The sequence below is a fragment of the Scleropages formosus genome, chromosome 4 (assembly GCF_900964775.1).
Source record: "Scleropages formosus chromosome 4, fSclFor1.1, whole genome shotgun sequence".
In the NCBI taxonomy this organism is placed as follows: Eukaryota; Metazoa; Chordata; class Actinopteri; order Osteoglossiformes; family Osteoglossidae; genus Scleropages; species Scleropages formosus.
Window position 1 is genome coordinate 33691570 of NC_041809.1, and position 27961 is coordinate 33719530.

Here is a 27961-nt window from a genome sequence, read left to right on the forward strand (position 1 = left end):
TCATTCATTACTTTGCTGGAGCAGTTGTAGAAAACAGAAGGTCACAACTGTCAGTAGCTGACAGAATTTGTGATATTCCCCTAGATACTTACAGTACATTTACATTTATTCATTTAGCAGACACTTTTCCTCAAAGGATGGGATAGTATAGGATGGTCCTTTGTTGATTTATTTATTAGAGAGGAAAACCAGATCCGTTGGTTGAAAGTCTAAGATGATGCAGAGAGTTTGAGAACAACGAGGTCCAAAGAAAGGGAGGCAGCCCTAGGCGCCTGGAGAGCTTCTAACCCCGCAAGGATCTTAGTCCAGATGGGATGGCCGATCTTGAATCCAGACAAACTGTAAAGGAGATCATTGTGGACAAGGAACACAGATAACCAGTAACAAGCTACACGTTCAAGAGTTTTGGAGGGAAACGGAAGGAGATAGAGTGACCCGTACTTTTGCGCTGAGTTAAGGCTCAGAGAGGTCTTCTTCAACAACGGAGAACTGTGTGCAGTTTTAAAGGCAGCTGGGAAGCAATTAGAGGAGAACAGGAAAGAGCCACAAAAGCTGGGGGATGACATTAGGAAACATGAGGCACATTCATAGGTGACTCCAGAGCTAGAACATTCTTTCAGAGGCTCAGAGGGAAGGACTGAAACGTTTTCCTTATTCTGTCTTTTTTCTCAGTTCTCCTGTTTTTGACTGCACCATTCGGAGTAGTCGGTTAGTTTTTCTCTGCCCCGTAGTGCCTCCTCACGACAGAATTGCCTGGACAAGCCCACACATTCTGTCGGCATCGAGCAGTCGTACAAAACAACTCGTTGTCATGGAGGGTGACTGCAAGGAAAAGGCCGTGGGATGATTTATGACCTTTGTGCAGTGTGGCCTTCAGCTTTACTGTCTGCCGTTAAGGAACATTGTTTTTCAAAATTTTGTGAAGATGGATGATGTCTGTGATGGGATGGGAATACAAGGAACCTTATCTGCACAGATGGTGTTGATGCCCTTCGTCTATTGACTTCACTTCTGGGTCATTAAACTAAACCTCAACGTGTTGTTCAGACTCCAAGTTTCCTGTAATAATGTATGGATGCCTGAATGAGACAAAGGAGTTACAAATGAGATACCAGTGTTACTATAGTAAAGGTATAGTGCTCTTTTCTGATTTAGTTTGATTTTTCAATTCATACTTATGGATACTCAGCTATGGACTGAACCATTAACTGTAGATCAGTTGTATGAAAATTAACAGGCATTCCCTCTGTGTAGAGTTGTGCTATTGATAGATAATTTATTTTTAATTGTTGACTTGTTAGTCAAACTAGAAAATAGGTTCTAGTATTACCAAGGAAGGCATTTCTCGCTAATGGTAAATTTCAGTAATTATATGCTTTTCTTGTAATCAAATTAGACATTTTAGTTCCTGTACCATGATCCTTAATAATGGCATGTGAAATTAATTTGAGGGTTTATGCTGGCATAGTTTTAACATGTGCAAAAAACAGGTCTCCTTACAAATTTCTAACTGAAAGTAACTTGTGAGAAATGCGTCTTTTTTGTCTGCAGCTGTTTTCTGCTTTTATGGTGAGCATCTTAAAATGACAACATATAGGCCTCAGTTTTCTAAAAAAAAGTATACAGAGCTCATGATTTACCTTCTATGGGGCATCGAAGCTGAAATTGTGTACCGCTAATGACTGAGGCTATTTGTTGCTAAATTGCATCCCTGGATTGCATAGTATTTTTGAGATCGAAGTTCTCTTTTAATTACTAAATAGAATTGAAGTATTCTAGGGTTGGACCGGATCCTTCTCTCCAGTGAGTCTGGGATTCGAGTCCTGCTTGGGGTGCCTTGTGATGGACTGGTGTCCCGTCCTGGGTGTGTGCCCTCTACCCTGTGTTGCCAGGTTAGGCTCCGGTTTGCCGGAACACCGCTCGGGATAAGCGGTTTCGGCCAGTGTGTGTATTCTGTGGAATATAATTCAGATTAATATTTCATTTCAAGGACTCAGCTGCAGCAACGTCCAGTGTAAACAGAGATAAAAGTGTAAGTGTCGCAGTACTTCCAATGGGTTCTGCATTAACTCAGTTTTAACCAGCCAGAGGCAGTCTGTGCTCCAGAATCCAGACAAACTTTGCTGAATAATTAAGACAGTCTGGTTCTGTAGATATTTCACGCTGGGAATTCAATGTATGGTCCTTGGTATGACAGAGAAGATCAGAGGCAGCCATCGTAAATAGCCTGGGGAAGTAGGCCACACCTTGCTTAGTCAACCCCAATAAACGTCTCCGTGTGGGATTCAACAGGAAGAGCCATGCAGACCTGCAAATTTCAGTAGGTAGGTGATGTTTTGCTCTTGAGTCTGCAAGGTGTTCCTTCATTTGCACATGTTCTAGCAGGTACCAAGGTGTGAGAAAAGTAGGCTGTCTAAATTCAGCAGTGCGACAAAACTAATGTTTGTCGGCAGTATGTCAAACAGATGGAAGTGAAAAAAAACATTTTTTTTTCTTACGTTTTCATCATTTTTTATTGCATTTCAAAGGCTTTTTGCACAGTTACATTTTAATTTATAATATCGTGTTTACGTGAGTATATTTCTTGTTCGGTTTGAATTTATTTACTGGATGCCATTATTATTTCAGACCATATAATTATTAATTCTGCTGTCCTCCTATTCCTCTGACACTTTCGAACTGGCTGTTAAAAATGTGCACTAGACGCCACTCTCATTTGCTGCGCTGGAGATTAGACACTGGCCTAACACTAATCCTGTTAGAGCTCAGGCCGTTCTGGTCTGCTTTTGGTGCTTTCACATTGAATTTGAAATGCAAGCGCTCCAGCCACAAGGAGAGAGAGGATGATGCATACTTGTAAACAAAGGCCTGGGGCCCTGCTTATCCATTTTGACCTTTCAGAAGTTATATTTGGCTTATTGACATGTATGCACAAAATGCATTGATTCCCCGGAATTTTCAACACAGTTCGGAGTTCATGAACATCGCTGTGGTCTGCCGTACTAAAGACTCTAGGTGATGCAGTTAAAAAATAAATGCTCTGCCTGATCTGCTTTTTTTTCCTCTTTGAGCGCAACCAAAAATAACTGAGAACTTTTTTCTGCCCGTTCCGAAATACAGTTGCTCATTTCTGCGGAAAGCCGTCCGCGTGCCTCGTTGAGCGGTACTGCTCATCCGCGTACCTTGTTTATATTTTACGAACAAGTTCACGTTAATGCAAGTGAGCAACCAACAAACATCTCAGGTACCAACATTACTATAAGCCAGTTGGGTGGTGTAATTGATCTGATTGGAAAGCAATAGACATATTAGCCTGCTGCCAGATAAATCAAGGCTGTATTTCAGGCAAAATGCATTTTTAATGTCTTGCCAGGGACTATAAACCAGATCCAAATGAAGAAGGCGTATATAGCGTGCAAGGGCCATTTTCAGGATTTGGATACACTTTTAGTGAAGCGTAAGGAAAACAGGTCTTCTGTAATGGGGTTGCAGCAACTGAAGTCAGCATAAGGAATGATGATATTTAACAAGTTTTGTGTGGAATGTGGGAATAAACTGGAATGGCGATCATTCTCACATAGAAGGTGTATTGAAGTTGTTAAAACTAAAGTACCTGCAAATCTGATAGTCGTCTATTCTCTAAAGGGTCTGGATGCCTTCGGCTTGATTTTATTTGTGGAAATATTTACTTTTACATTTACGCGTTTAGAAGACGCTTTGCTCCAAACCGACATGCATCTCAGAGAAAAATGCAATGAGCGCATTACATCAACAGGAGGAACATTAATGACATATATTCTACGTCCTGTTCTCTGAAGCTTCATCTCTTCTCACCCTTTTGCACATACAAGTCAAACGGAGGACAAGAATCCTGGGTTCCTTTGGGTTGATGAAAAGCGCAAGCAGAAGCAGAACCCTGATTCAGAATCGCATTCGGAATGAGGTCTGAGCTCAGTTTACGTCTGTATCCAGATGTATGTTACTAGAAACTAGAGCAACTATATCACATATGAAAAAAATGTTCGGTATTCCCTGGAAAATTGGATTGAATATTCTAAGCTATTAATCACGTCTAAAATAGATTAGGTTCAGCTGAAAATAGTGTCCGGTGAGACCTTGCAGTACATTTGCCTGCTGTGCAAATTACGTTTTGCCATTAACTGCTTCCTTGTAAGGGTATCTATCGCAGGGCTGTGAAATTTTGGCCAGCTCCTGCTTGAAGTCATGTTTGAATAAAACATGAGTAAGCCTGTTTGTGCTTTTGTTTCTGCCACGATGCCTGGAAATTTCTCAAGGTGAGCGGCATCCAGTCAGCGCGGAACGGAAGAGCGTTCGCTGTCTCCCATATTCGTAAATAGACGCGTGAAAGAAGGTCATTCGGAGAAGCGGCCGTCCTTTCGAGAACACGGCTATTTAAAAGCCTTGCAAAAAGTTAAATATGGTCATAGCCTTAAGTGGACTCGAAAATGTATCTAAATGATAAAATTAAAAATGTGCGCGTTAATTTCCCGTTAAAAAGAATCCACTAAGAAAGGTTTCTCCTGGGGGAAGGGAACATTTTAAAAAAACAAACGCCTGTTTAATTCAATGTCAAAAATAATTTATGTCTGCATGAAAAAGATCAAAGCTGCACATTTCCCTCATGAATAAATAAGGAGTCCCTGAAAGCAGATGTTCAAAGAAAGCTAAGTCATTTTTTTTAATTTTCTATTTCAGAGATCAACGCATTTGCAGTGAAATACGTTTCAGAGATTCTGTTCTCACTGGAACAGAGCTACTTCTTAGCTGAAGCTGGACTGTGTGGAGAAATGGTCCAAATGTTGCTGCTCATCCGGGTTTCCTATAACACACACACACACACAGACAAAATACAGCTATGCACAAAATATTTACGAGACGGATAATTGCCAGACGCTATGATAATTACCAGATACTTTTATGAGAGCAAAGCCATCCGTGCATACATGCAGGTCCTCTCTCTGAAAATATGATGTGATGTATGTATTGTGCCGTTCTATGAGCCATTATGAATGTAATATAATACAGATAATATAATACACACACACACACACACACACACACACACACACACACACACACACACACACACACACACACACACACACTTTCTGAACCGCTTGTCCCATATGTGGTCACGGGGAACCGGAGCCCACCCGGAAACACAGGGCGTAAGGTCGGAGGGGGAGGGGACACACCCAGGATGGGACGCCAGTCCATCTCAAGGCACCCCAAGCGGGACTCGAACCCCAGACCCACTGGAGAGCAGGACCCAGTCCAACCCACTACGGCCCCCCTATAATATAATATAATATGAATATAAAAAATACCAATCTGTGCTGTTGGCTACAGAGCAGCCACACCATGAACATCAAATGGTCATCACGTTACAACCTACGCATATTTATGTAAGTAAAAACACTTTAAATGTAAACACTGTCTCACAGCATCTGGGTGGTGGAAGAGGACATGAGTTTGATTCCCGCTCAGTCGGTGTGAAGTTTGCATGTTTTCCCTGTGTCTGCATGGTTTCCTCCGGGTGCTCTGGTTTCCTCCCACACTCCAAAGATAAGCTGTTCAGGTTCCCCCACAGTGTGTGAGTGATACAGAGAGTGTGTGTGTTCCACTGATGTATGGATGAGTGACCCAGTGCAAGTAGTGTATCTAGCAGTGTAAGTCACCGCGGTGAATAAGGTGTGTGGGCTGATAACACTACATAGAGTTTGTTGGAAGTCACACACACACACACACACACACACACACACACACTTTCAGAACCGCTTGTCCCATACAGGGTCACGGGGAACCGGAGCCTACCCGGCAACACAGGGCGTAAGGCCGGAAGGGGAGGGGACACACCCAGGACGGGACGCCAGTCCGTCGCAAGGCACCCCAAGCGGGACTCGAACCCCAGACCCACCGGAGAGCAGGACTGTGGTTCAACCCACTGCGCCACCGCACACCCTGTTGGAAGTCACTTTGGAGAAAAGCGTCTGCTAAATAAATAAATGTAAATGTACACATTGCATTTGAAATTCAACTACTGATGTGTGTAGCGCTGCTACCTCACAGCACCCAGGCTGTTTGGTGTGATTTTGACTCAGTCTGTGTGGAGTTTGTATGCTCTTCCTGTGTTTGCATGGGTTTCCTTCAGATGCTCCCAATCCCCCCAAAAGATGTGCAGTTCAGCTGAACTGGCAGCACTACACTGCCTGCAGTGCATGATTACGTGAGTCAGCGTGTGTATGGCTACCATGTGATGGACGGACATCCCGTCCAGGGCGTAGCCCTCGAAACCTTGAGCCCAGTCCGGATTGGCCCAAGATTGCTGTGACCCTGACCAATACAAGCGATTAACAAAAGGGAGTGAATAGTGACACATGCAACCTCTTCATGGACCAAACCATTAGGCTATAATTTGGGCATCACTGTCCTGAATAAATCCGATATGACTTGAAACACAGAATTAGTTTGTATTTGTGCCACATATCTGTGATAAAGATTTTTTTGGCCCAGTGAAGTGGACTCATGCAGGAAACTGGCCTTTGCAGCCTGAAATGCTGCTATTCAAATGTACATTACTTCTGTCAGAACGTGACATGCTGGGGGGAAAAGGAAATGTGCTGAATGATGCAAAATTAAATGCAACTTAATTTGCATATTTTAATGATTTTCTAATTGGATATGCAAATACACTAAACGTCAAAAACTCGATACGGCACCACAAAACATTCAAAAATGACGGCACACGGTTTGCTTTATTTATCATTTGTAAAACAAGAAACAACCTTAAAAATTTTCAAGACAATTACAGCTAATGATATCGCACATATAACCTTTTAATCGAAATTATGACTCCAGTTGAAATCAAAGCGATCTTAATATCAATTTTCTTAACAGACTTTTACACAATAGTTTGCCATCCTGCAGAGCAAGTTATCTTGTCAAAGTGACAATATTTCGTCCACTCTGACACCCTTAAGTCTTACAACAAAAAAAGTACAGCTCCAGTGATATTCATCGGTGAAACATGACAATACAATCAAGAAGTTTTTTTTCCCAAATATTACACACAAATCAGTTTAAATAAATAGTGTCCATCCTATTAAAATGACATCTACAACACCTAAACATCGAGTGACCAAAATGTGCTTACAGCACGAGAGACACAAATATATATTTTGGTAAAATGAAGGTTGCTATTTGTCCTTTTAACATCAAAACACAACCGAAACGTGTGTCAAAATATATTTAGCTGAACTGCGCATTATAAAAAAATCCTCGAGGAACATGTAACTATTTAACATTAAGTTAATGCTTTTGTAAAAACTCAGTATGAAATTAAAAAAAAGCAGCAATAACAATAAAAAAATAAATGAAGCGAATAAAGAGAAACAGCCAAGGGGTAATTCTGATGCATTAACTGAGTAAATCAAAAGAACGAGACACGTAGTTGGTTTTCATTAAAAAGACACACATTCTGGGGAGGCTCACTGGCTGCCGGAATTTGGGCGTTTGGGGTCGTGCTGGACGCCGGCAGCGGGAATCCAGGGAGAGACGGAGCGTGAGGTGGCCTGCCTGGCCATGCTGTAGTGGCTGATGACGGTGTAGAAGCGACCTCGGGAGTTCTGCTCCTGCGCGGTGTAGAAGGCCTCAAGTGAGGCAGGTATACACCGCTTATGCTGTGGGAACACGTAACCGTTACCAGTAGTCAAAGTCAAAGTGGCTTCATTGTCACGTCAACCATATCCAGCCGGTACAGTGCACAGTGAAATGAAACAACGTTCCTCCGGGACCATGGCGCGACATAAAAAACAATATATTACAATATGTAATATTACAACGAAAACAATATATTACGTTGGGAACAGCCTTCAAATTGACATCGCTTTAGTAACAATTTGTAACTTACTAAGAAAATTTCCCATTTATCTGTATAAATCTCACTGAACTACCACTCACACTCGAAGTGGGGTTAGTATAATGATATAAAATAGGATACAGTATAATGATAGAAAAATGTCCATCTTTTTGTATGATGTATAGTTTACATGTATTCATTTGACTGATGTTTTTTTCCAAAGCACCTTAAAATTATTAGTTACAAGCTTACAATTATTCACCCATTTATACAGCTGGGAAATTTTACCGGAGCAATTCAGGGTAAGTACCTCGCTCAAGGGTACTACAGCCAGAGGTGGGGATCCAAACACAGTACATCTAACCACTATGCCACCAGCTGTCCCCTATATCACAAGTATAGTACTTGAACCAAAGACTTTTTTGGTCTTTTTTGTCTCAGTTTAATGTGATATTTACCTGATTATTGCTCAGCTTTTCCTTTGCATCTCGTCAAACTTTCTGGTTTATCTCGCTTTAATTCATATACCTTTTCTGATGGACTGATAGAGCCCATAACCACACAATGAACAAATGACGTGTTTATAGTCAGTCATGAAAATTAAATGCCCAGCATCATGTGACTTGACTTTTAACATAGTAATAATTCAGTTTGCTTAGAATTATCGCAGTAAGTTTACTTACTTATTAAAGTTTACTAATTATTTACTTATGATATATTACAGACACACGCACACACACCAACTGAAACCGCTTGTCCCAGGTGGGGTCGCGGCGAGCCGGAGCCTAACCCGGCAACACGGGGCGCAAGGCTGGAGGGGGAGGGGACACACCCAGGACGGGACGCCAGTCCGTCGCAGGGAACCCCAAATGGGACTTGAGCCCCAGACCCACTGGAGAGCAGGCATAGGCTAAGCCCGCTGTGCCACTGTGCCCCCCATCTATAATATATACTATAGTTATTTATATATAATATATATATTATATATTACTACTCCACACCTTCATTTACCCTTTGAACTTTCACGGGTCTTGCTTTAGGTAGGCTTGACTACGGCTCTACAAAACACATTCTACATGGTTGTTCCAATAAAAGAAACAATGTCCGTTTAATTTGTTCCCATTAAACCCTCCTGTTGCATCTGCTACCTACCTTATACACAAATCCATCTGGGCAGCTGTGGTCATAGGTAAAAGCCTTGTACACTACCAGGAAAACTATGCAGGCCAGAAATGCCAACGCCAGCACAATAAGAACGGAGACCTGTATAAACAACAGTAAGGCAAAATTGTGAGTATATAGATCATCATCAGTACATTGACATTTATTCATTTAGCAGACTCTTTGCTCCAAAGTGACGTACATGTCATAGAAAATACAGTGTGTTCATTAAATTAGCAGGAAAAGACACTTAGATGCAAACGTGTGATTCTTAAGTGTACTTAGTTTGTTTCTTTCCACCATACGAACCAACGTTCATCACACGAGTAGCGGCTTAAATTTTTATCAGAATATCGACGATTCCTGATCACCTTCCTAGTAATTTTTTTTTAAAATAATACATATAAACATTTACGTTACATTCGTAGTCACTAATACATCCATCTCCTCCCATTGATGAGGTAGAGAAAGGTCCAGGCTCAGTCTACAGTCGTCATCCTGCCACTGTCACAGTGAGGTTTCTTCATGCCATCTTTAGTGCATCATATTGTAAATCATCTTGACCGACACATTCACTCTGCATTTTGGTTTGTAGAGTGACCCTACCACCTCCAAGTTTAAATCTGCTGAACAGCATCAGTTTCATTCAGTTTCGGTTTTTCAATAATATCATTAACACCCTGGGTTTATTCAGAACTCCAACATTTCACAGGTTTGTTATTTTCTTAAGAAGTTCAAGCATACTATATACATTTTATGAGACTATATATGAGGGAAAAATGTCAGAGCAAAACAGGAGCTATTTTCACCAGTGAAATTAATTTGGACGTCTATAATAAGGCGCTCAGCAAAGCAGCTTGAAGGAAAACAACCATCTTCAGCCTTCATCTTTGTAAACCCCTTCGAGCCGTATTGTCCTTCTGTACGCTTTACTGCAGAAAGATTCTTTGAAGAGAGGAAAAAAGATGTGTGAAAATGTGCCTGCTTTCAAAGGAAAGCCCTGGACACCGCACAAAAGCTGTGGGATGAAATAAGCTTTCATCGCTAGATGTTTTAATAACCTTCTATCTACAACTTTCGATGCATTCAAGTAAAGGAAATTTAATATCAAAACATACTTAATTCTTTGACACAAAATCAATGAGAGCATAAGCAGGTTATTTTATTACATTTACAGAAAAGGCTTTCCTACTAGACTATATTACTTTTCCTTGGTAATTAACACAGAAAAGAGATCATTTCCAAAACACAACCATAGTCTGTAGTTCTCCTCCCATGCGCAGTTGAATACAAAACAATGGGAATATGGTAATGGATGTATTCGGGCGCAGTCCGAGGATTTCAATGCTATCATAACACTACTTTGCAGCATTTTTCAAATGTAAATATAAAAACATACTGTGAATATTGCTCTACATTTCATTTATGGAAAAGCATTTACTCAGAGACAAGGAATTCAATGAGGGCGAAAACAAAGAGTAATGTATCATCGGGCGACATTCAGAAGAGGAAAAAACAAAATGAATACATTAGTAATTTGGAAAATGATGAAGAGCTGCAAGGATGTCGGAATGTTGTCTAAAACAGGTTAATTTCAAGTTAGTTTCATTTCACTCTAATGAGATTGATGGTTGATGATTTAAAAGTATCATCACCAACAAATGCACTTAGTGTGAATGTATCTAGTTGGTTTGAAAAAATTGTGGCGTGCAGCACCGTGGGTTTGGATGGGGCGAAGAAGGACGCACAGGCAGCGTTCATCTCAAAAGTTTATTTGAACACCCGCACAAACGGAAATAATGTTCTTGATCCAAGGACCCTGCTTCCTCCAGGACCTGCGCTTCTTTTTTTTTTTTCTTTTCGGGTCAGAATGGATCACCAACCCACCCAAGGGTGTCTGACTCCACACACTGTCTTACTCGACAGGAATAAATTTCTCCGTTCGTCATTTCCGATGACTAAAATCTTCTCCTAGTCAGCTTTCCCAGCCTACTTAGCATCCCCCAGCTCTCCTCCTCCACACCAGCAAACACAGTCACCCCATCATTTCCCCCAGAAGTGCCCCCAGTGGTTGCACACTTACAGGTCACATTTTTCCCATAATGCAACTATTTACAATAAACCAATCTTCCCCCATAAACACAGTAACGCAGGTCGTTACAATACAGTCTTCCATATGTGACAGGTATGGGAATTCAGCTTCACAAGGACTTTCATTTAAAAACCTGTACTTTGTCTTACAAAGACATTTCTACGCATGTGCGAAGACGGAATTTGGATTTTATTTGCCTCCAGACAGCTGACTGCCCGAAATTTCCAACGGAACACATACTGATCACTACGTAATACTTAACTGGCACCTTTATCTCAGATAACTTACAGCTACACTGCATTAACCTCGTACAATCCTTCACACATTCATACACCAGAGCAATGTAACACTGGCATTCACACACACACACACACACACACACACACACACACACACACACACACAAACTACTGACAATTTACAGTTACCAGTTGACCTGAAACACACCTTTGCATTTTGGGATGAAACCCAGGCAATTTATATTTGCATCTATTTTGTATATATTGGTGTTTTTATGGTTCCTTTTTCTGTTGAGAAGTAACTGTAACATGTTTAGTAATAGATGTATTACATTTACATTTATTTATTTAGCAGACACTTTTCTCCAAAGCGACTTCCAATGAACTCTATGTAGTGTTATCAGCCCACACACCTTACTCACCACAGTGACTTACACTGCTTGGTACACTACTTACATTGGGTCATTCATCCATATATAACGTAACATTATAGTGCTATGTTAAAATGTAATGATAACATTTTAAGTATTAACAGAGTATCCAATAAAGTTTATTTTGTAACAGGGTTAGACACACATTTCACATTTACTTTGCACCAGAGCCATGTAACACAAATTGATACACTTTGGGAAATTCAGATCTTTGAAATATGAGAATTCGCTTTATGAAGGGTTTTTCAGAAATGCATCATCTTCACAAAGTAGGGAAAATGTACAAAGCTTGATGAATTTGTGTCTCAGTGGTCTGCAGTGCCCTATTCTCAATTCCAGAACCTATCCATCAGCATTTCAGTCACACTTAATCCGGAGGGGGTCCTCAAAGAAGGGTGCACCAACTATTTTGTTAAGTATGCCTTCATCTCACACCATGGAAGTGATTCTTCAGAAAGCCAATGTTCTACACATCAAGAGTCCACAAGTCACAGATTTGTAGGTATACTTGACAGTTTGAAACTGTATTTTGATTGGGAGGAGTGTATGAGATCCCATTAGTCGCTTGAACACACTTTACGTTTTACTTAGAAACCCCGACAACTGTAATACTTTTTTCATTCTTTGGACTTGGTTTGTTTCCATGAACCATTTATAGTTTCTTAGCTTGTCTTTTTGATATCATAAGCTAGGCATGTCCAGCATGTATGCAGCATATCTATCAAACATGTTGATATATATAATATGTCAATAAAGACAATATTTTGGGAAAGATTGTATTTTCAAATTAACAGAAATCCTGTGTTATCCAATGAAATCTTCCTCTGAAACACTTTTACATTTGGAAACAGTTGTTAGCTTCTAACTATTTCAATGAAGATGCAGAATCCAGTGGTTGTATGTATGAACTGGGTCAAGAGCACGGTGATGGCAGACATGAACCATCTACAGCCATTTGCTTTTATTCAGCTAGTTTGTTATTTGCTGTGCCCCCGTTGCAGTGCATAAAGGCTGTCGCTGCTGTGGAATTCTGAAATCACAAAAATCCATAGGCATAGAAACATAATCCACGAAAATCCATGGAAAGGATTTGACCTGGGATTGTAGATGACATTAAAGCATTTGTATGCCCAAAAAGGATTTACAGAAATTCTTATATGAGGCAACAACCGATTTATGGAAATGCGTATAGAACCCAATGACTGCTGCAGTAAAAACAAAACAGGAGTTTATCAGTCTGGCTGTGCAGACAGTCTATCAGACTAGAGGATTTCTTCCTTTCATCCACTCCATCTGAGAAGATCGGTCCCTGCTTTTACCAGCATATTGAAGCCATTACCCATTCCTATAGATTCCTCCTGGATATCTGCCGAGGGATCGATACATTTCGTACAATATAGTCTACAGAGCTCCTAGTACAGGCACTGTTGTCCAACATCCAGCCTGGACTACCGCAAATTCCTCCTGTATGTTCTTCCAGCCTCTGGCACTAAACCTCCTCAACCAATCCTCAATGCCATGTCATGAGTTGTGTTTGAACTGTAAAAATGTTTCAATGCAGCTACCCTTCCCATCCGTCTCCACTGGCTTTCTGTAGCTGCCCGTAGCAGTTCCAAGACTCTGGTTACTGCCTATTAGATGGTCAAAGGGTCCGTACCCCCCACACCGCAGCAAAAGTGCTATAATGTTCTACCTCCGGACACTTGTGATACGATGGAATGAACTCTCTCTCTCAGAACTGTTGCATCCCTTCAACAGTTAAGGGTTTCAAAATACATCTCTTTCAAGACCCACTTCTGTCCGACTCTCCTAACTGCTGAATAAACTTTAATTACTTTACCTATCACAATGACCTCTGTATTTCCTATCAAATCTATAATCATTCAGTAGCTGCCGATGTAACGTGCGCCAGACTGTGCTTCAACAATCAAGTGTCCTACATCTGTATCTTTGCATCCGTTGTGAAATGCATTTTTGTTTTTCTCTGAAATTCAGTTCTTCCATTTTTTCTGATTTCCAACAAATCCCACTCCCCTCTTTACCCCCCCCCCCTTCCACACAAGGTACTCTTTGTCTTAACTGGTAGTGTAGTGGTTAGAGCTGTTGCCTTTAGACCCACTAGATTGATCCTCACCTCTGGCTGTAGTACCCTTGAGCAGGGTACTTAGCCCAAATTGCTCCAGTAAAATTACCCAGCTGTATAAATGAGTAAATAATTGAAAGCTCGTAATAACATTGTAAGTTGCTTTGAAGAAAAGCGTCAGCATAATTAATAAATGTAAACCAGAACTCCTCACACAACCAGAAGACATACTCAAAGTATTTTTTGAAAGAAAATATTACCTTGATCGATTCCCAATTGAGGACTCTATCACTTTGGGTTCTCCATTAGGAAATACAAACAAGAAGAGCCTGTCCGAACAACTGCTGCCAAAGTATCAAAGTACTGCACAGGAAAAAGTCAGAACAGAGAAAAAATATTTTGAAATAACAGCTCAAGAATTTCTTTTTGTTGGGTAGTATGTCTTTTGTCTTTGGCAATTTCAACCTCACTTGTAAGGCTGGAGCACAAATATATCTTACTGCTCCTCTGGAGTGGTGCAGGACAATAATAAATTGCTTTATAAAAAAGCTGATTTGTATTGCTCTAATAATATGGTTTGAAGTAAAAATCCAGCACTGACTCTGTATCAGGAGGTAAATGAAACAATGCAACACGAGGTCCTCAAATTAAAAATATTTTTGAGACTGGAAGTCTGATCATAACACAATTTGTTACTGTCTGTGCTTTCTACATTTATGGGATGCTTTTCTCCAAAGCAACTTACAAGCGTTAGTCTGCTTACAATTAGTTACCCATTTATACAGCTAAGTAATTTTACTGTAGCAATTTTTTGGGAAAGTACCTTGTGCAAGGCTACTACAGCTGGAGAGCAAACCCACAACCATTGGATCTGAAGGCAGCAGCTGGAACCATTACGCTACCAGCTGTCCCTCATTTTCTTAGTCCTTCTGTGATTTGGATCCTCCACCATAAATAGATTTCAGTATATATACATTGATGACAAATCCTCTCCTCACTGTCTCTTGTCAGATATGGAGTACCTCAGGGGTCAGTGCTGGGGCCACTACTTTTCTTGTTATGTACGGTACCATTCGGTGACATTATTTGAAAAATAATACTCAAAACCCTACCAACTGTGCTCACAATAAAGAATTTGTCCAGTTTTCTGGATGATAGCAAGGTTTGGATGGGCACTAATTACCTTCCCTTAAATGCAGATAAAATGTAGATCTTGCTTTGGGAACCTAAAATACCCAGCAGCAAACCGTCTTAGTTGAACCCAGAGTGCTTAAATTTCACTTCAGCCACATTTGCAAAACATTTGTGTTCTCGCCCAAGCAGAGCTATCATTTAAACCCCATATCAACTCGGTTACAAAGACTTGCTGCCTACACCTGAGGAATATCTCCAAATTGAAGCACTTTCCCCTCTGGATCAGACATTGAGAAATTAGTTCATGCCTCCATCTCCAGCAGACTTGACTACTGCAAGTCATTTCTCTCCTGGAGCTCTCCTTGCATCATCTCCCCCCTTAAAATGGTGCGAAAATGCAGCAGCCAGGATTCTCACTGGCTCCAAGTAATATTGCCATATTACTCCAGTTCTCCGCTCCCTACATTGGCTACTCATCTCATACCGATGCGACTTCAAGATACTTCTCATAAGCTATAAGGCTGTAGCACCACCTTACCTTGCCCATCTCCTCATCAATTATATGAGCTGCTCCCAAAATGTTTCTGAAAATGGTAGGTGGCAGAGGGTTTAGCTACAGGGTGCCTAAATTATGGAACTGCCTTCTAGTGCTGCTTATTACTGTCTGCTTCTGTGCTTCTGTCCCTTCATCACTGTTTTCAAATTGGAAGCCCATTTTTGAAATGACACATATGTACATACAGATATAATAACAAGTGAATGAATAGGCATATGCATGTGAATGCAAAATAGGGAGGGGCGGACTGAAGTGCGATGATGACAAAATTGAGGTGGTGCAGGGTATGGTGGGACACAGAGAAACCTCAGAGGAGCGCCATCATGAAGACGTCATCCCCCTGGCAGGGTGGGGACTCACTGTGCAGCCTGATAGTTGCTGGCAACATTATTTATGTTAAATCAATATAAATACAAAATAATAATCATATAAACACAGTACTGGTATTGGTGAGCTACGCTATTATTTTTATTTTAATTTCTATATCTGCTTTCTTTAGCTTTTTTTAACTGCACTGCCAGAATACTCGCCTTTTCACTTGCGAGCCATTTAAAAAAAATACCTTAAATGGAACCGCAAAGGAAACATGCTGTCAGTGAAACGACATTTTTGTAAATAAAAGGCCCTCACTGATAGACACAGTGACTGAATCAATGACAAATATTGGCACCCTGTGGCTCCAGGGCCAGCCGATGTTATCGCACAGCAATTTTTATCCCAAATTCCCGACTCCAGTTTAAAAGCTTTGAGAAAATCAGTTTTTTGCATCCTTTTTTTTAAAACTTTCTTCTGCATTCATATACATGCAGTTTCTCTAATGACGAAGTGTCACCCACGAAAACCGATGCGGATTTTAATCTCCGTGGACTCTGTGTTCCCAGGTGAGGTGAGGCTGAACTGAAAATTATCGACCGTATAGCAACTGGAAGGAGTGTACTCAACAGGGCACGTCAACCTGGGGAGTGCAGGACTGACGTACACACTGGCGCCTTGGGAATCTTCTCAATAAATTCAAAATAACGTCCCTACTTAACGGCAATAATCCTTTAACAAAATGAAGGACTATAAACATTAAAGTTACTAAAACCAACCAACACCTGGCCATAATGTTCACACACACACACACACATTTTCAGAACCGCTTGTCCCTTACGGGGTCACGGGGAACCGGAGCCTACCCGGCAACACAGGGCGTAAGGCCAGAGGGGGAAGGGGACACACCCAGGACGGGACGCCAGTCCGCCGCAAGGCACCCCAAGCGGGACTTGAACCCCAGACCCACCGGAGAGCAGGACTGCGGTCCAACCCACTGCGCCACTGCACCCCCTGCCATAATGTTCACTTAGATGTGAAATGACTAGACACACCTCAGCCCCGTAAAAAATATAAGCACATTAATTTAGGCACAAGATACAATTTGTGCACACTGACAGAAGCAAGCACTTTCAGGAGAGGGAAAAAAAAAAAAAAAAGAACTAAGTACAGGGTGGGAGTGAGTTTCACGAAACCTGGTTCCTCGGGCCACGATTCCTCAGTCGCGGTGGACTCAGTAACTCCCATAATGCTTTGTGCTGAACAACAAGGCGAGCCTCCCAAGTGTTTCCCTCCTCATGTCCCTCTCAAACCACTGAGCCCAGCTCCCACACATCCGTGGCACTTAGTCTTGCTAATGATGAAGAGAGAGAGTGAGCAGGAGCTGCAGGGACCTGGGTCTGAGCACAGTAATTGCTCTGGTAGCTCTCCCAGTGGGCACTGAGTGAGCGCTGTAGAAGCCTTACCGTGTTTCCAGTGACATCTCCCTTTCACATCCCTCAGCGAGCTAGTCAGTCCATCTGGCACTGCTGGGGGATTTCTGGAGGCTTTCTGTTCATATTGTTTGTGTATGTGTTTTTTTTTTTTTCCAATATTCAAATGGGTAGCTTGTAACGTAGTGGTTAGAACACTTGACTTTGGATCCAAAAAGCTGCAGGTTTGAATCCCGCTTCTAACTGTAGTACCCTTGATCAAGGCACTTATGCTGAATTGCTGCAGGGAAAGTACCTAGCTGTATAAATTAATAAATAACTGTAAATAGTTCAACATTGTAAGCTGCTTTGGGGAAAAGCATCATCACCTAAATGTAACATGTTATTTGCCAACAACAAACCATTGCTGACACTGATTGTGAAGAACATGTAGACGGATGCAAGGTGATTTATTCATTTACCTGATGATGCTTTTCTCCAAATCCACTTACAAGCTTAGTCTACCTACAATTATTTACTCATTTATACAGCAGGGTAATGTTACTGGACCAATTTCAGGGTAAGTACCTTCTCAAGGGTACTATAGTAAGATGGGGGATTGAACCTGCAACCAGTGGGTCCACAGGGAATAGCTCTAACCATTGTGGTGCCCAATACCCCTGGGGAAGGGACTTATCTTTTGTTTGACTTAAATTACCATGAGTCTTAATTGCTTTCCTGCCAACTCCTGTCAATTTGCACATTACCTTGTCCCTAGTTACACATCAAAAAATTCTTCAGTTTTCATTTATATTACTTTGTTTTAATCAACTATTATTATTTCCCCCAGATCATTGTTCTTCTATCTTTATGTTTTTCAAGCTTCTTCTGAGTAGGATTATGGTCAGAGCAGGCTGTTAAAAATATATGCTCAATTTCACTGATATCAGCCATACTTGTCACTCTAACCATGACTGTGGCCTTGTTTGAAAAATAGCAGGTTCCTTTCAGGACTCTGATCATTTTCTATCTTTTGTAGTCATCTTACATTTAGTTTTTTTTTTTTACCCAGCCAAATACACAATACCTGTCCGGATATGAGCGCAGGCTCCTGCTGTTATATATGATATTCCTTGGCAGAAAATAACAGACCACAGCTGTATGTCAAATGTGAGTCACCACAACCCAGATTCTTTTTTGAAGTTACGGAACATAGACCGATTATTCCTGCATATTTGATAAAGAAATATATTATGGTCGACACCTGAAGTTTCTTCTGCAAATATGCGCATATCTTCTATGTACGTCGCTTTGGAGAAAAGCATCTGCTAAATGAATACATGCATATGTAAATACAAACCTAAATGTGGATGACTGAAGTGTTTAATTTTCTTCCACTTGAAAAATTAACATTTGATCTGCATGGCAATTCCAAAGAACTCGGTTATGTCCGCACATCATTTTGGAACTTACATACACAGAATGAACAGGATGTACAATGAGGAATGTAGATAGTGCTATGGATGATATTACCTGTGAAGTACTGCAACCTTTTGACCTTGTGCCCCTGATTTATGTATATGGGCGTATTTGCAATTTCTCAGCGAACCGATTCGTTACTGTTAAAAAAAAAACGTTTAAACTAACCTCCGAATCACATGGTGGCGCCGACAAAAAAACTATTATGTTTGTTATCAGTACAAACGGTAGTGTGCAGGTATACATGAGCTGCTCTGAGCCATTATTTATACCATGGTCCAACTGCCTGCTTACTAACTGTTGAATTACAGCTGGTTATAGTGGGTAGTGCTGCTTCCTGTGGTTCTAGGTTCAGATCCCACCTACTGCTGTAATACATACATTGTATTTTCTACAAGCTGTATGTTGCTTTGGAGAAAAGTGTCAGTTAAACGCACACATCTGGGCACTTGGTAGCATAGCGGTTAAAGCTCCTTCCTCGGACCCAAAGGGTGAAGGTTTGAATCACACCTCCAGCTGTCGTACCCTTGTGGAAAGTACTTACCCTAAATTGCTCCAGTAAAATTATAACTTAACATTGCAAGTTGCTTTGGAGAAAAGCAAACGTATTTAGTTCCACACCTTCGTCCATAACACACAAGAGGAAATAAACACAGAGATGATTCCAGAAAAAAAGCTGCAATAGAAATAGAAATTTTCATTTGGATACCATTTGTGAACATATCCTCTGTAGCCCACCTAATTTCTCAATGTCATTTGCATCTCTGTCATTTTGGTACATTTCTCATCGATTACTGTGGAACAAAGGATTTGCTGCATTAATTAGAAGAGTTTTTCTGTAGTCAGCGGGCAATTTGGAAGTCGCTATTAAAGCGAGGAGATTAACGTGATGAAACGCAAAGGAAAAACCCATCAATTGGTGCACACTGGCTTTGGCGTCGCACACACAAAAGGTCCCATCTCTTATGGCAGCTAAATTACAGTGTCTCTTTGAAGACTGGACAAATGGGGAAAAAATTAATTGCCCTCACTTTTCCCTCTTGTCTCTGATGTCTTCTGGTCTCATGGAAGACTGAATTCACTCTGAAATGCAGTACATGTGAACTGTGTGCATTTCTGTTCTGCACTTCTGTGGCTGTTTGGCTTGTAAATGGAAAACCCACCCACCCACACACACACACGCTTGCTGAAGGTGTTTGTCCCAAGCTGGGTCGTGGTGAGCCAGAGCCTAACCCGGCAACACAGAGTGTAAGGCTAGGGGGGAGGGGACACACTTAGGACGGGACGCCAGTCCATCACAAGGCACCCCAAGCGGGACTCAAACCCCAGACCCGCCAGAGAGCGGGACCCAGCCGAGACTGCTGCGCCACCACACCCCCCTAAATGGAAAATCATCCCTCATAAATGTGTCTATATATTTTTTTTCCTTAATTGTCCTCCCTGCGGTTGCATGGGGTTTCACCGAGCACTCTGGTTTCCTCCCACAATTCAAAGACATGCTTCCAAGCAAATTAGTGACTATAAATTGCCCACATTGTGTGTGTGAGAGACAGTCTGTTTCACTGGTTTATAGATGAGTGACCCACTGTAGGTAGTGTCTGTAGCACTGTAAGTCACCTTGGGTGAAAAGGTGTTGGTTAAACATTACTACACAGTGCTCAGTGGAAGTCGCTTTGGAAGAAAACGAAATAAATAAATGTAAATATATATAATTTTTTTTTCCCACCAAATCTTAGTTTTCCATATTAGGAATTTTAGGAATTAAAATTAATAAGGCAAAAATGCTGAATCATATTATGAGTGCTAAGATGCCAACAGCCAAACACCTGAATTTGAAAACATGCAAGTGAATGATTTGCATTACTGAGAGTTACGTCTTTTCACTAATCCTTTGACTTCCGCTGCCAATCGCGGTTATTAGTTCTTTGCCGGTCTGAAAAAATAATTCCTCTTCTAAAACACTGCGCTAAAAGGATTTAAACTACAAAACACTGAGGTCTCTCGATCCAACAGCTGTATGTCAATGAAGCGCCAAACAACCTTCACTTCCCATCTCGAATTTTGAAAAAACGAATACACGGGATGCGTACGATTGTCCCAGAATTGCATCGTGATATAAACAACATGGTTCGATAAACCACGCTGAACACGAACGGTCCGGGCTGCTGCTTTCACCACGATAGGCTTTGCGCTGCCGACCCCGGGCATCGGCGATGCCTGGAAAGACATACATTGCATATTTTGTTGAGAAAACAGTGCGACTTTCAGGATTGAAAGGAAAAGGGCTAAAACTCTTGACCTTGTCTGACCTGCCAATTGGGTGCACAGTACTTGCAACCAAGATAAGGCCAAAAAAGTGATGATAGATAATGAATAAAACATGTATGAGGAAAATACAACCTGGGGGGAAAAATGTTCAAATGTTGCATCTAATATTACCTTGTGCCTTCCGGCTTCTTCCCAATCATTTCAAGCTCTCTCTCGCTCTCTCTGTCCTCTTTCACGACGCGCTTTGAATTTTCTTTTCTGATTTTAAGGCAAATGAAAGGGTAGCCTAAACACCTGAATACTATTTGCTGATGTGAGACAGTCTGTCTCCAGCCTCTAACTCCTGCTCTGAAATCCTAAGTTCCCCCCTTAGAATGGCATTTGAAGTCAGAAGAAGGGTAATTTTACAAGTCGCCTTGCCCCCCCTTCAATAATCAGAACTTGAGGAGATAAGGCCACAATTTTTGAGACTTAAATTACAATTTTTATTGAGTGCACATTGTTTCCTGTAGCTACAGTCATCCTTTCCAGGACCATTAATTATGTCTTCGAACTTATTTTTCAACCCGTTGGTCGAGAATTTTTTAAATTTTAGTCAAATGACCTTTGGAAAAAAAAATACCTTGTTTACAGTAATTGTTATCTTTGTGTAGAAATGATACTTATTAGGCTTTGCATCAGTTTGTAACATAATTATTCAAACTGTTTGGCTTTCTGTGTAGAGGTCATGAAGGTTGTACTATGAGTACAACAATCAAATAAACCAGGGATTTTACAATGGCGGATGGCATCAAAACTATTCTGGAATATTCCAGGATGGTGAAGTCCTGTATCACAACGAGTTACCTATGGATTACAATCAATGTGTACGCTCTACCTTACACTCAGCCTCACTGAGCCATTTGGCTCTATCCTTTATGCACATCTTTCTGTATTTTCCCATCCTCTGCAATATCTTCTATATGATCCCATTTTCTGCAATATTTTCTACATGTTCCATTCTCTGCAATATTTTCTATATATAATATATTCCCATTTTCTGCACGCACGCACGAACACACACACTGTCTAAAGCCGCTTGTCCCAAGCAGGGTCACGGTAAGCCAGAGCCTAATCTGGCAACACAGGGCGCAAGGCCGGACGGAGAGGAGAAACACCCAGGACAGGACGCCAGTCCATCACAAGGCACCCCAAGTGGGACTCAAACCCCAGACCCACCAGAAAGCAGACCTTGGCCAAACCCGCCGTGCCACCACACCCCCTCCCATTTCCATTTTCTGCAGCACTTTCTATATATTCCATTTTCTGCAATACTTTCACGTTTAATTAAGCGATTACACACAAAGGCAGACCTCTTTTAGCAGCAGCGAAGAGGCAGTTCTGTATAGTTCTGGCAACATAACCTGTCACCGTCCTTCAAGTGACCAAATAGAAATGACTAAAAATTGCAAGAAATGGCTGGCAGGTGTGTGAAGCAAAAGTGTGCAAATTAATACTTGCCATTTTGTATGTCAGCTAAGCATTTGAAAGAGGCCGAACTGTGTTCAAATTGCAAATGCATCAATCACCAAAAAAATGTGAATTAAATAAAATGGCAAGGATAAGTGTCGAAAATTATGAGAGCACACAGGGAAGAAAAAAAGAGCATAAAAGAAGAACAGTAGTGAAAGCTCAGCGACAGAGACGGCGACTGGATCTTTTCTGAAAATCAAAATGACCTTGAAAATGTCACGGAATGAAATCAGTGCCTCTGTAAATCAGAGCTTCAAAAATTGTGCAATGTGGGCTTTTTAATGTATGCGTATATGATAAGGCAACTGTTCGGAAATGCTTCTTTCTATAGCCAAAACAAAGATACAGTTCCGACCTGCGTACGGGTTCCCTTCCAGAAACCCTTAGATAAATCAAAAATTAATGTAAATCAGAACTGACCCCATAAGCCTACCCCACCCACTACCTCATGTGTTATGCATGCGTTTTTACAATGTTATCGCACATGTATAACGTGTTATTTGTGTGAGTTTCTTCCATATGAAATAAAAATTGGAAATTACATTTAATAATTATAGCAGGCTTACTAATGCTATACAGTAATGTAATGCACGTTGTACATGTACAGTGTACTGCCATTGTGTCTACAATCATTCAATTAAATCATACACCCAACATGGCCGACAAACACGCCCATGGAATTTCATACATTTCCCATGATGCCTCACTCTCTTAAAGCAAAACTCCCACATTCTTAACACACCAACAGGCAGAAAGATCCGGATGCAGAAACGCCAGCTATAGCACATTACCGCACTTCCACGTCACTCGTACAACATGCAACTTTGACATTTTTTGGACATTCTTTGCACAAATTTTGTTATACTCATTTTTTTCGTACCGTGAATAAAAAATTCGGAATCAAAAGCCAAAAGTCACTATACCGTCACGTTGGATGAAGACAGCTCATAAATCGAGGGGTGCTTGTACTTTATGTAACCATTTTTGTATCTCTCCCATCTCTCCTTTTTCTTGTAGTGAGACAAATGTAAAGCAGGACGATTTTCCACAAACAAATACAGTAGCCAAAAATGTTAGGTTGTTAATGTGGACCAAGCATTGCAAACATTGCAAACATTGCCCTGCCTGCCCCCCAAATTTCACTATCAAGTAAGAAAGTACTGTATATCTTTACAACTCATTTTAAATTTTTAGGTAATTTTTACTGTGAAAAATATTTCCTTTTTTTGCAACATGTGTGCAGTGAGGTTCAGCCTGCAATGTGCATGAATGTGTCACACATTACTTTTTACTTGTACTTTTTACAGTTAGGCAGAGTTGATGCTCAGAGTCTAAAAGGGAGATGCATGGATAGTACAGCAAAGGAAACCAAGACCGAGCATCAACTCTGCCCTAACTATATGAAGAAATTTAAATAACATTATAATAGTTTGCTAGTAATGTTGCTATAACTTGTTCAAAAAAATTCTTCCATATCACATCAATCACACTGATAATGTTCAAATTCAACTTCTGTCTCAGACTCAAGACAGAGGTCCAAATTACAAAAATAACAAACGGAACCTATATGTTGGCAAGACTTTTACATCAATTGCCGAAAGACCTTTTTTTTCTTTACTTGTAGAGCTGATTTCCTGTGTGATGAAAAAGTGAAACCCTACCTTGAGCCTTTCAGATACACCATCGGTGAAGCTTATGGTAAGTTCTTCAACCTTGGGCACCTTCAACTTGCCCTTGTTCTTCTGGTCAGACAAGTATTCGGTTCTAGTTTTTACCACAACCTGGAGGAAAAGTAAGATCAAGTGGTGTGTTGTACATGTCAGTTTCGTTTGTCTTGAGGACACCTTTCTTTAGATGATTACTGCAACAAACAGAGCAGACAGCATAACAAGTGACCTACATCACGTTACCTACATGGTACAATCCACTTGATGTTAAAGATTATAAGGTGAAGACTTCTACTTATCAAAGTCAAAATTATCAAAACAAAAAGTATCATTCAAGAAGCTGTAAAATCTGCAATTCATAATTGGTAAAGCATGTTATGACTGAACTGCGGAAGCAAAATAAAAATGTATAGTAGGATGGTTATTCAAAAGCACAAATGAAACTGGCAAATTACAGGCATACATATCAGCCATAGCAATGAAAAAAAAACTAAAAAAAAAACAACTCTATATGATAAGACAAATTCTGGGCACCTTTTCGGATAGCGCACCTCCTATGCAATAGCACTTGATCACACTTCTAATTATTGCAGTTTTCTTGTGTGTTACGTGTGCGGATGTATGTAGTGTGTATTTTATGCAGCTGTGACCTAGACAAAAATGTATATGTTATGCAAAATAAAAAAAATAGCCTGTATCACTGGAAATCTTCATCCACAGAAATTAAAAAGGGAATAAATTCTTCATTTTTTCATTTAGAAAAATCTTTTGATTGAGAAGAGCTACTCTGGGGAAAGGTTCTAGAGAACCTGAAAATATGTGAGAAATCACCATGTTCCATCAACATCAACAATGTCAGTGTCTTGTATTGGTGGGTTAAGCCTTGAAGATACTGATCTCAATAATATTGTTCTGTGTTTTATTGACCCCAGCAACACCTTCTTGACACACTGTGGGTAAAAGTGGACCAAAGGAGTATGAGCCTCCCTTCCTAACACAGCTTCCTGGAGCCATGTATCCTTGGCCACAATATGATGGATGGGGAAAAGATCTCCAGAACATCTTCCGAACATCTCCAGCAAACAAAGTGCCAGACATCACCCCAACACTGATCCTGCTACAAGGACCATCCTGGTTGCTTCACAGCATAACAACAGTAAGCAGCACAAATGTGCATAATTGTCATAAGAGTCTATGTTCATTTATTATCTCTAACAGTTGCTCCCAGGGAGTATTTCAGCATCTAAAATTAAACTGACCATGTAGTACTGGAGCTCAGAGGGCTTGTTCTTTACTGCAATAACCCCCATGTCCAACGACACTATACCAGGCAAGTACTTACCATGCCCACTCTGGCGAAATATTCATATTTTTTAGCATAACAAATAAAGAAATTATTGCGACTGAAACGCAGAATGCTGGATCTTTGCAGTCTACAAACCTAAAAGATAAATACTCAATGTATTTTTCCAAAACAACAGCTGGATTTGTCATCTGTGCTCATGTTCAAGATTAAAGTCTGAACTACAAATTCTCTGAGACTCAATGACAGGTCACACACAGTATATTTATAGTCTTTGTGATATCATTATATACAGTCAATATCATTTGAAAACTGATATGACGTTTGTATAAATAAGAACAGATGCAATTCTTTTTCAGTCTACCATTCGCACCAATTAAATCTGGTACAGCTGTTAATGTTAAAGAATAAAATCAACACATGGAGCAAAACAAATGTCATGTTTGTGTTTTGTTCTGTTCGTTTGCTACAAGCAGAAAGGTCTGCAAACCCAACAGCGAGATCATTAAAATACTAATTCAGCCCACTGGGAGGTGCGGTGAATCATGCATCTTCTCATACTTCCAGCACCTCAGAAAACTAAATGAGGGTGAAGTGTTTCAACATCTATGATCACATTATATTTATCTGACACTCTTCTCCAAAGCAACATACAGTTACTTACCCATTTATACAGCTGGGCAATTTTACCAGAGCAATTTAGGGTAAGTACCTTGCTCAAGGGTACTACAGTTGAAGGGGGGGATTTGAACCTGACACCTTTGGGCCCCCAGGCAACACTTCTAAGTACTACACCAGAGCTACCCACCCACTCTTAGAAACAGTACGCTGCTTGAAAGTATGTGAACCCCCCGTGTCCCTTAGTTTTACTACAAAATGATTAATGAGAAGCAGCCTTTCTCATCTCACATGATAGGTGTGTATTGAGCAATTCCATATGTTGGTTTGCGGGGAATCATATGTGTTGGAGAAAAACAGATGTAGTGCAGGTGCAAAAACAAGCAAAGCCCAAGTTTAAAGATTATACTAAGTAGGTAAAGTAGAATCAGGTGTAGCGCTGCTGTCTCACAGTGCCTGGGTGGTGCAAGAGGACGTGGGTTTGATCCCTGCTTAGTCTGTGTGGAGTTTGCATGTTCCCCCCGTGTCTGCGTGGGTTTCCTCCGGGTGTTCTGGTTTCCTCCCACACTCCAGAGACATACCCTTCAGGTTCCCCCATAGTGTGTGAGTGACAGAGAGGGTGTGTGTGTTCCACTGATGTATGGATGAGTGACCCAGTGTCAGTAGTGTATCTAGCAGTGTAAGTCACCGTGGTGAATAAGATGTGTGGGCTGATAACACTACAGAGTGTTTTGTTGGATGTCGCTTTGGAAAAAAAGTGTCTGCTAAAAGTAATGTGTGTCAATCATTTATTAATTTTATACATGATTTATTTGAAGATTTAGAGTTTATCAGATTGTTTCGGTGCCTTATATTTATATACGAGTGATGGGCAGCTCAATGCAATGGGCTTCGCACGATTTCGAGCAGCACCGTCCGTGTCCAGAGCGGCGGGACAGCAGTCGCCGGTACCTTGTCGGGCGCCGGACTCTGGAGATGCTGCACGTCCAGCGGGGTGATGAGCGGGACGCTCTGAAATTCGTCCTCCACGTCGCCGCCGGCGCCTGCGCTGCCTTTGTCCGCTAAACCGCTGCCCACTTTAACCATCTTCCCTTAGGCTTAGCTGCGGAAATGAAAGTGAGCGTGACATTTTGATTTTACCGTGTTTTTACCGCCGATCGACGCGGGCATCCCGGGCACCGCGGTCCCTGTTCGCTCATAAATTATATATATTAATACTGACAGCTGGACACGAAGGGACGAGATTCATTGCGCCTCATCGGGCGGCACTGGAACACTTCTAGAATTGAGCACCTCTTGGGACACAAAGGGACAGCGCAGCGCGTCATATTAATAAGTGTCAATAATACATAAACGGCGGCAGAGTTTTACTACAAAACACGGACAAGGGCAGCGAGGGAACGTCCTGAGAAATATATACGTTTGCAAAATGGTTAGATGGACGGTTGTTGGAATAAAGAAGGTGTTGGTACTTACTGGAAGTGATTGTTCGCGCTGATCAGTGATGTGTCTTCTGCTCTTCGCGTTGCCTTCGGATAAAACAGACGATCGATCTCTGCCCGGGATGCTCAAGGATGCTGGGGGGGATCAATCCGGCTAGCAGATGTGCATCTATTTTTTAAAAAAAAAAAAAAAACTAAACAAAAAACAGTGAGCATGAAAAAACAGGTCTGGATCACAGCAGGCTACCACCTCCCAAAGCTCAGGTTTTACTGCGCTGCCGAAGGACCGTCGATCACAATGAACTCGGGCCGCCAAGCGCTTCTTACGTTGACTTTGTCGCCACCTGTCGGCTGATGTGCGGCTGCTAATAAA

General features: G+C 41.1%; 1 protein-coding gene across 1 annotated transcript; it reads right to left on the reverse strand.

The window, feature by feature from the left end:
• Positions 1-6763: 6763 nt before the first annotated feature.
• On the reverse strand, positions 6764-27891 carry nsg2 (neuronal vesicle trafficking associated 2). The gene is made up of 5 exons (XM_018751797.2): positions 27623-27891; positions 27098-27248; positions 24220-24339; positions 9032-9142; positions 6764-7700 (listed from the first exon to the last, which is right to left on the reverse strand). The coding sequence occupies exons 2-5, from the start codon at positions 27230-27232 to the stop codon at positions 7509-7511; spliced, it is 558 nt and encodes a 185-aa protein (XP_018607313.1). The 5' UTR covers positions 27233-27248; positions 27623-27891; the 3' UTR covers positions 6764-7508.
• Positions 27892-27961: the final 70 nt, after the last annotated feature.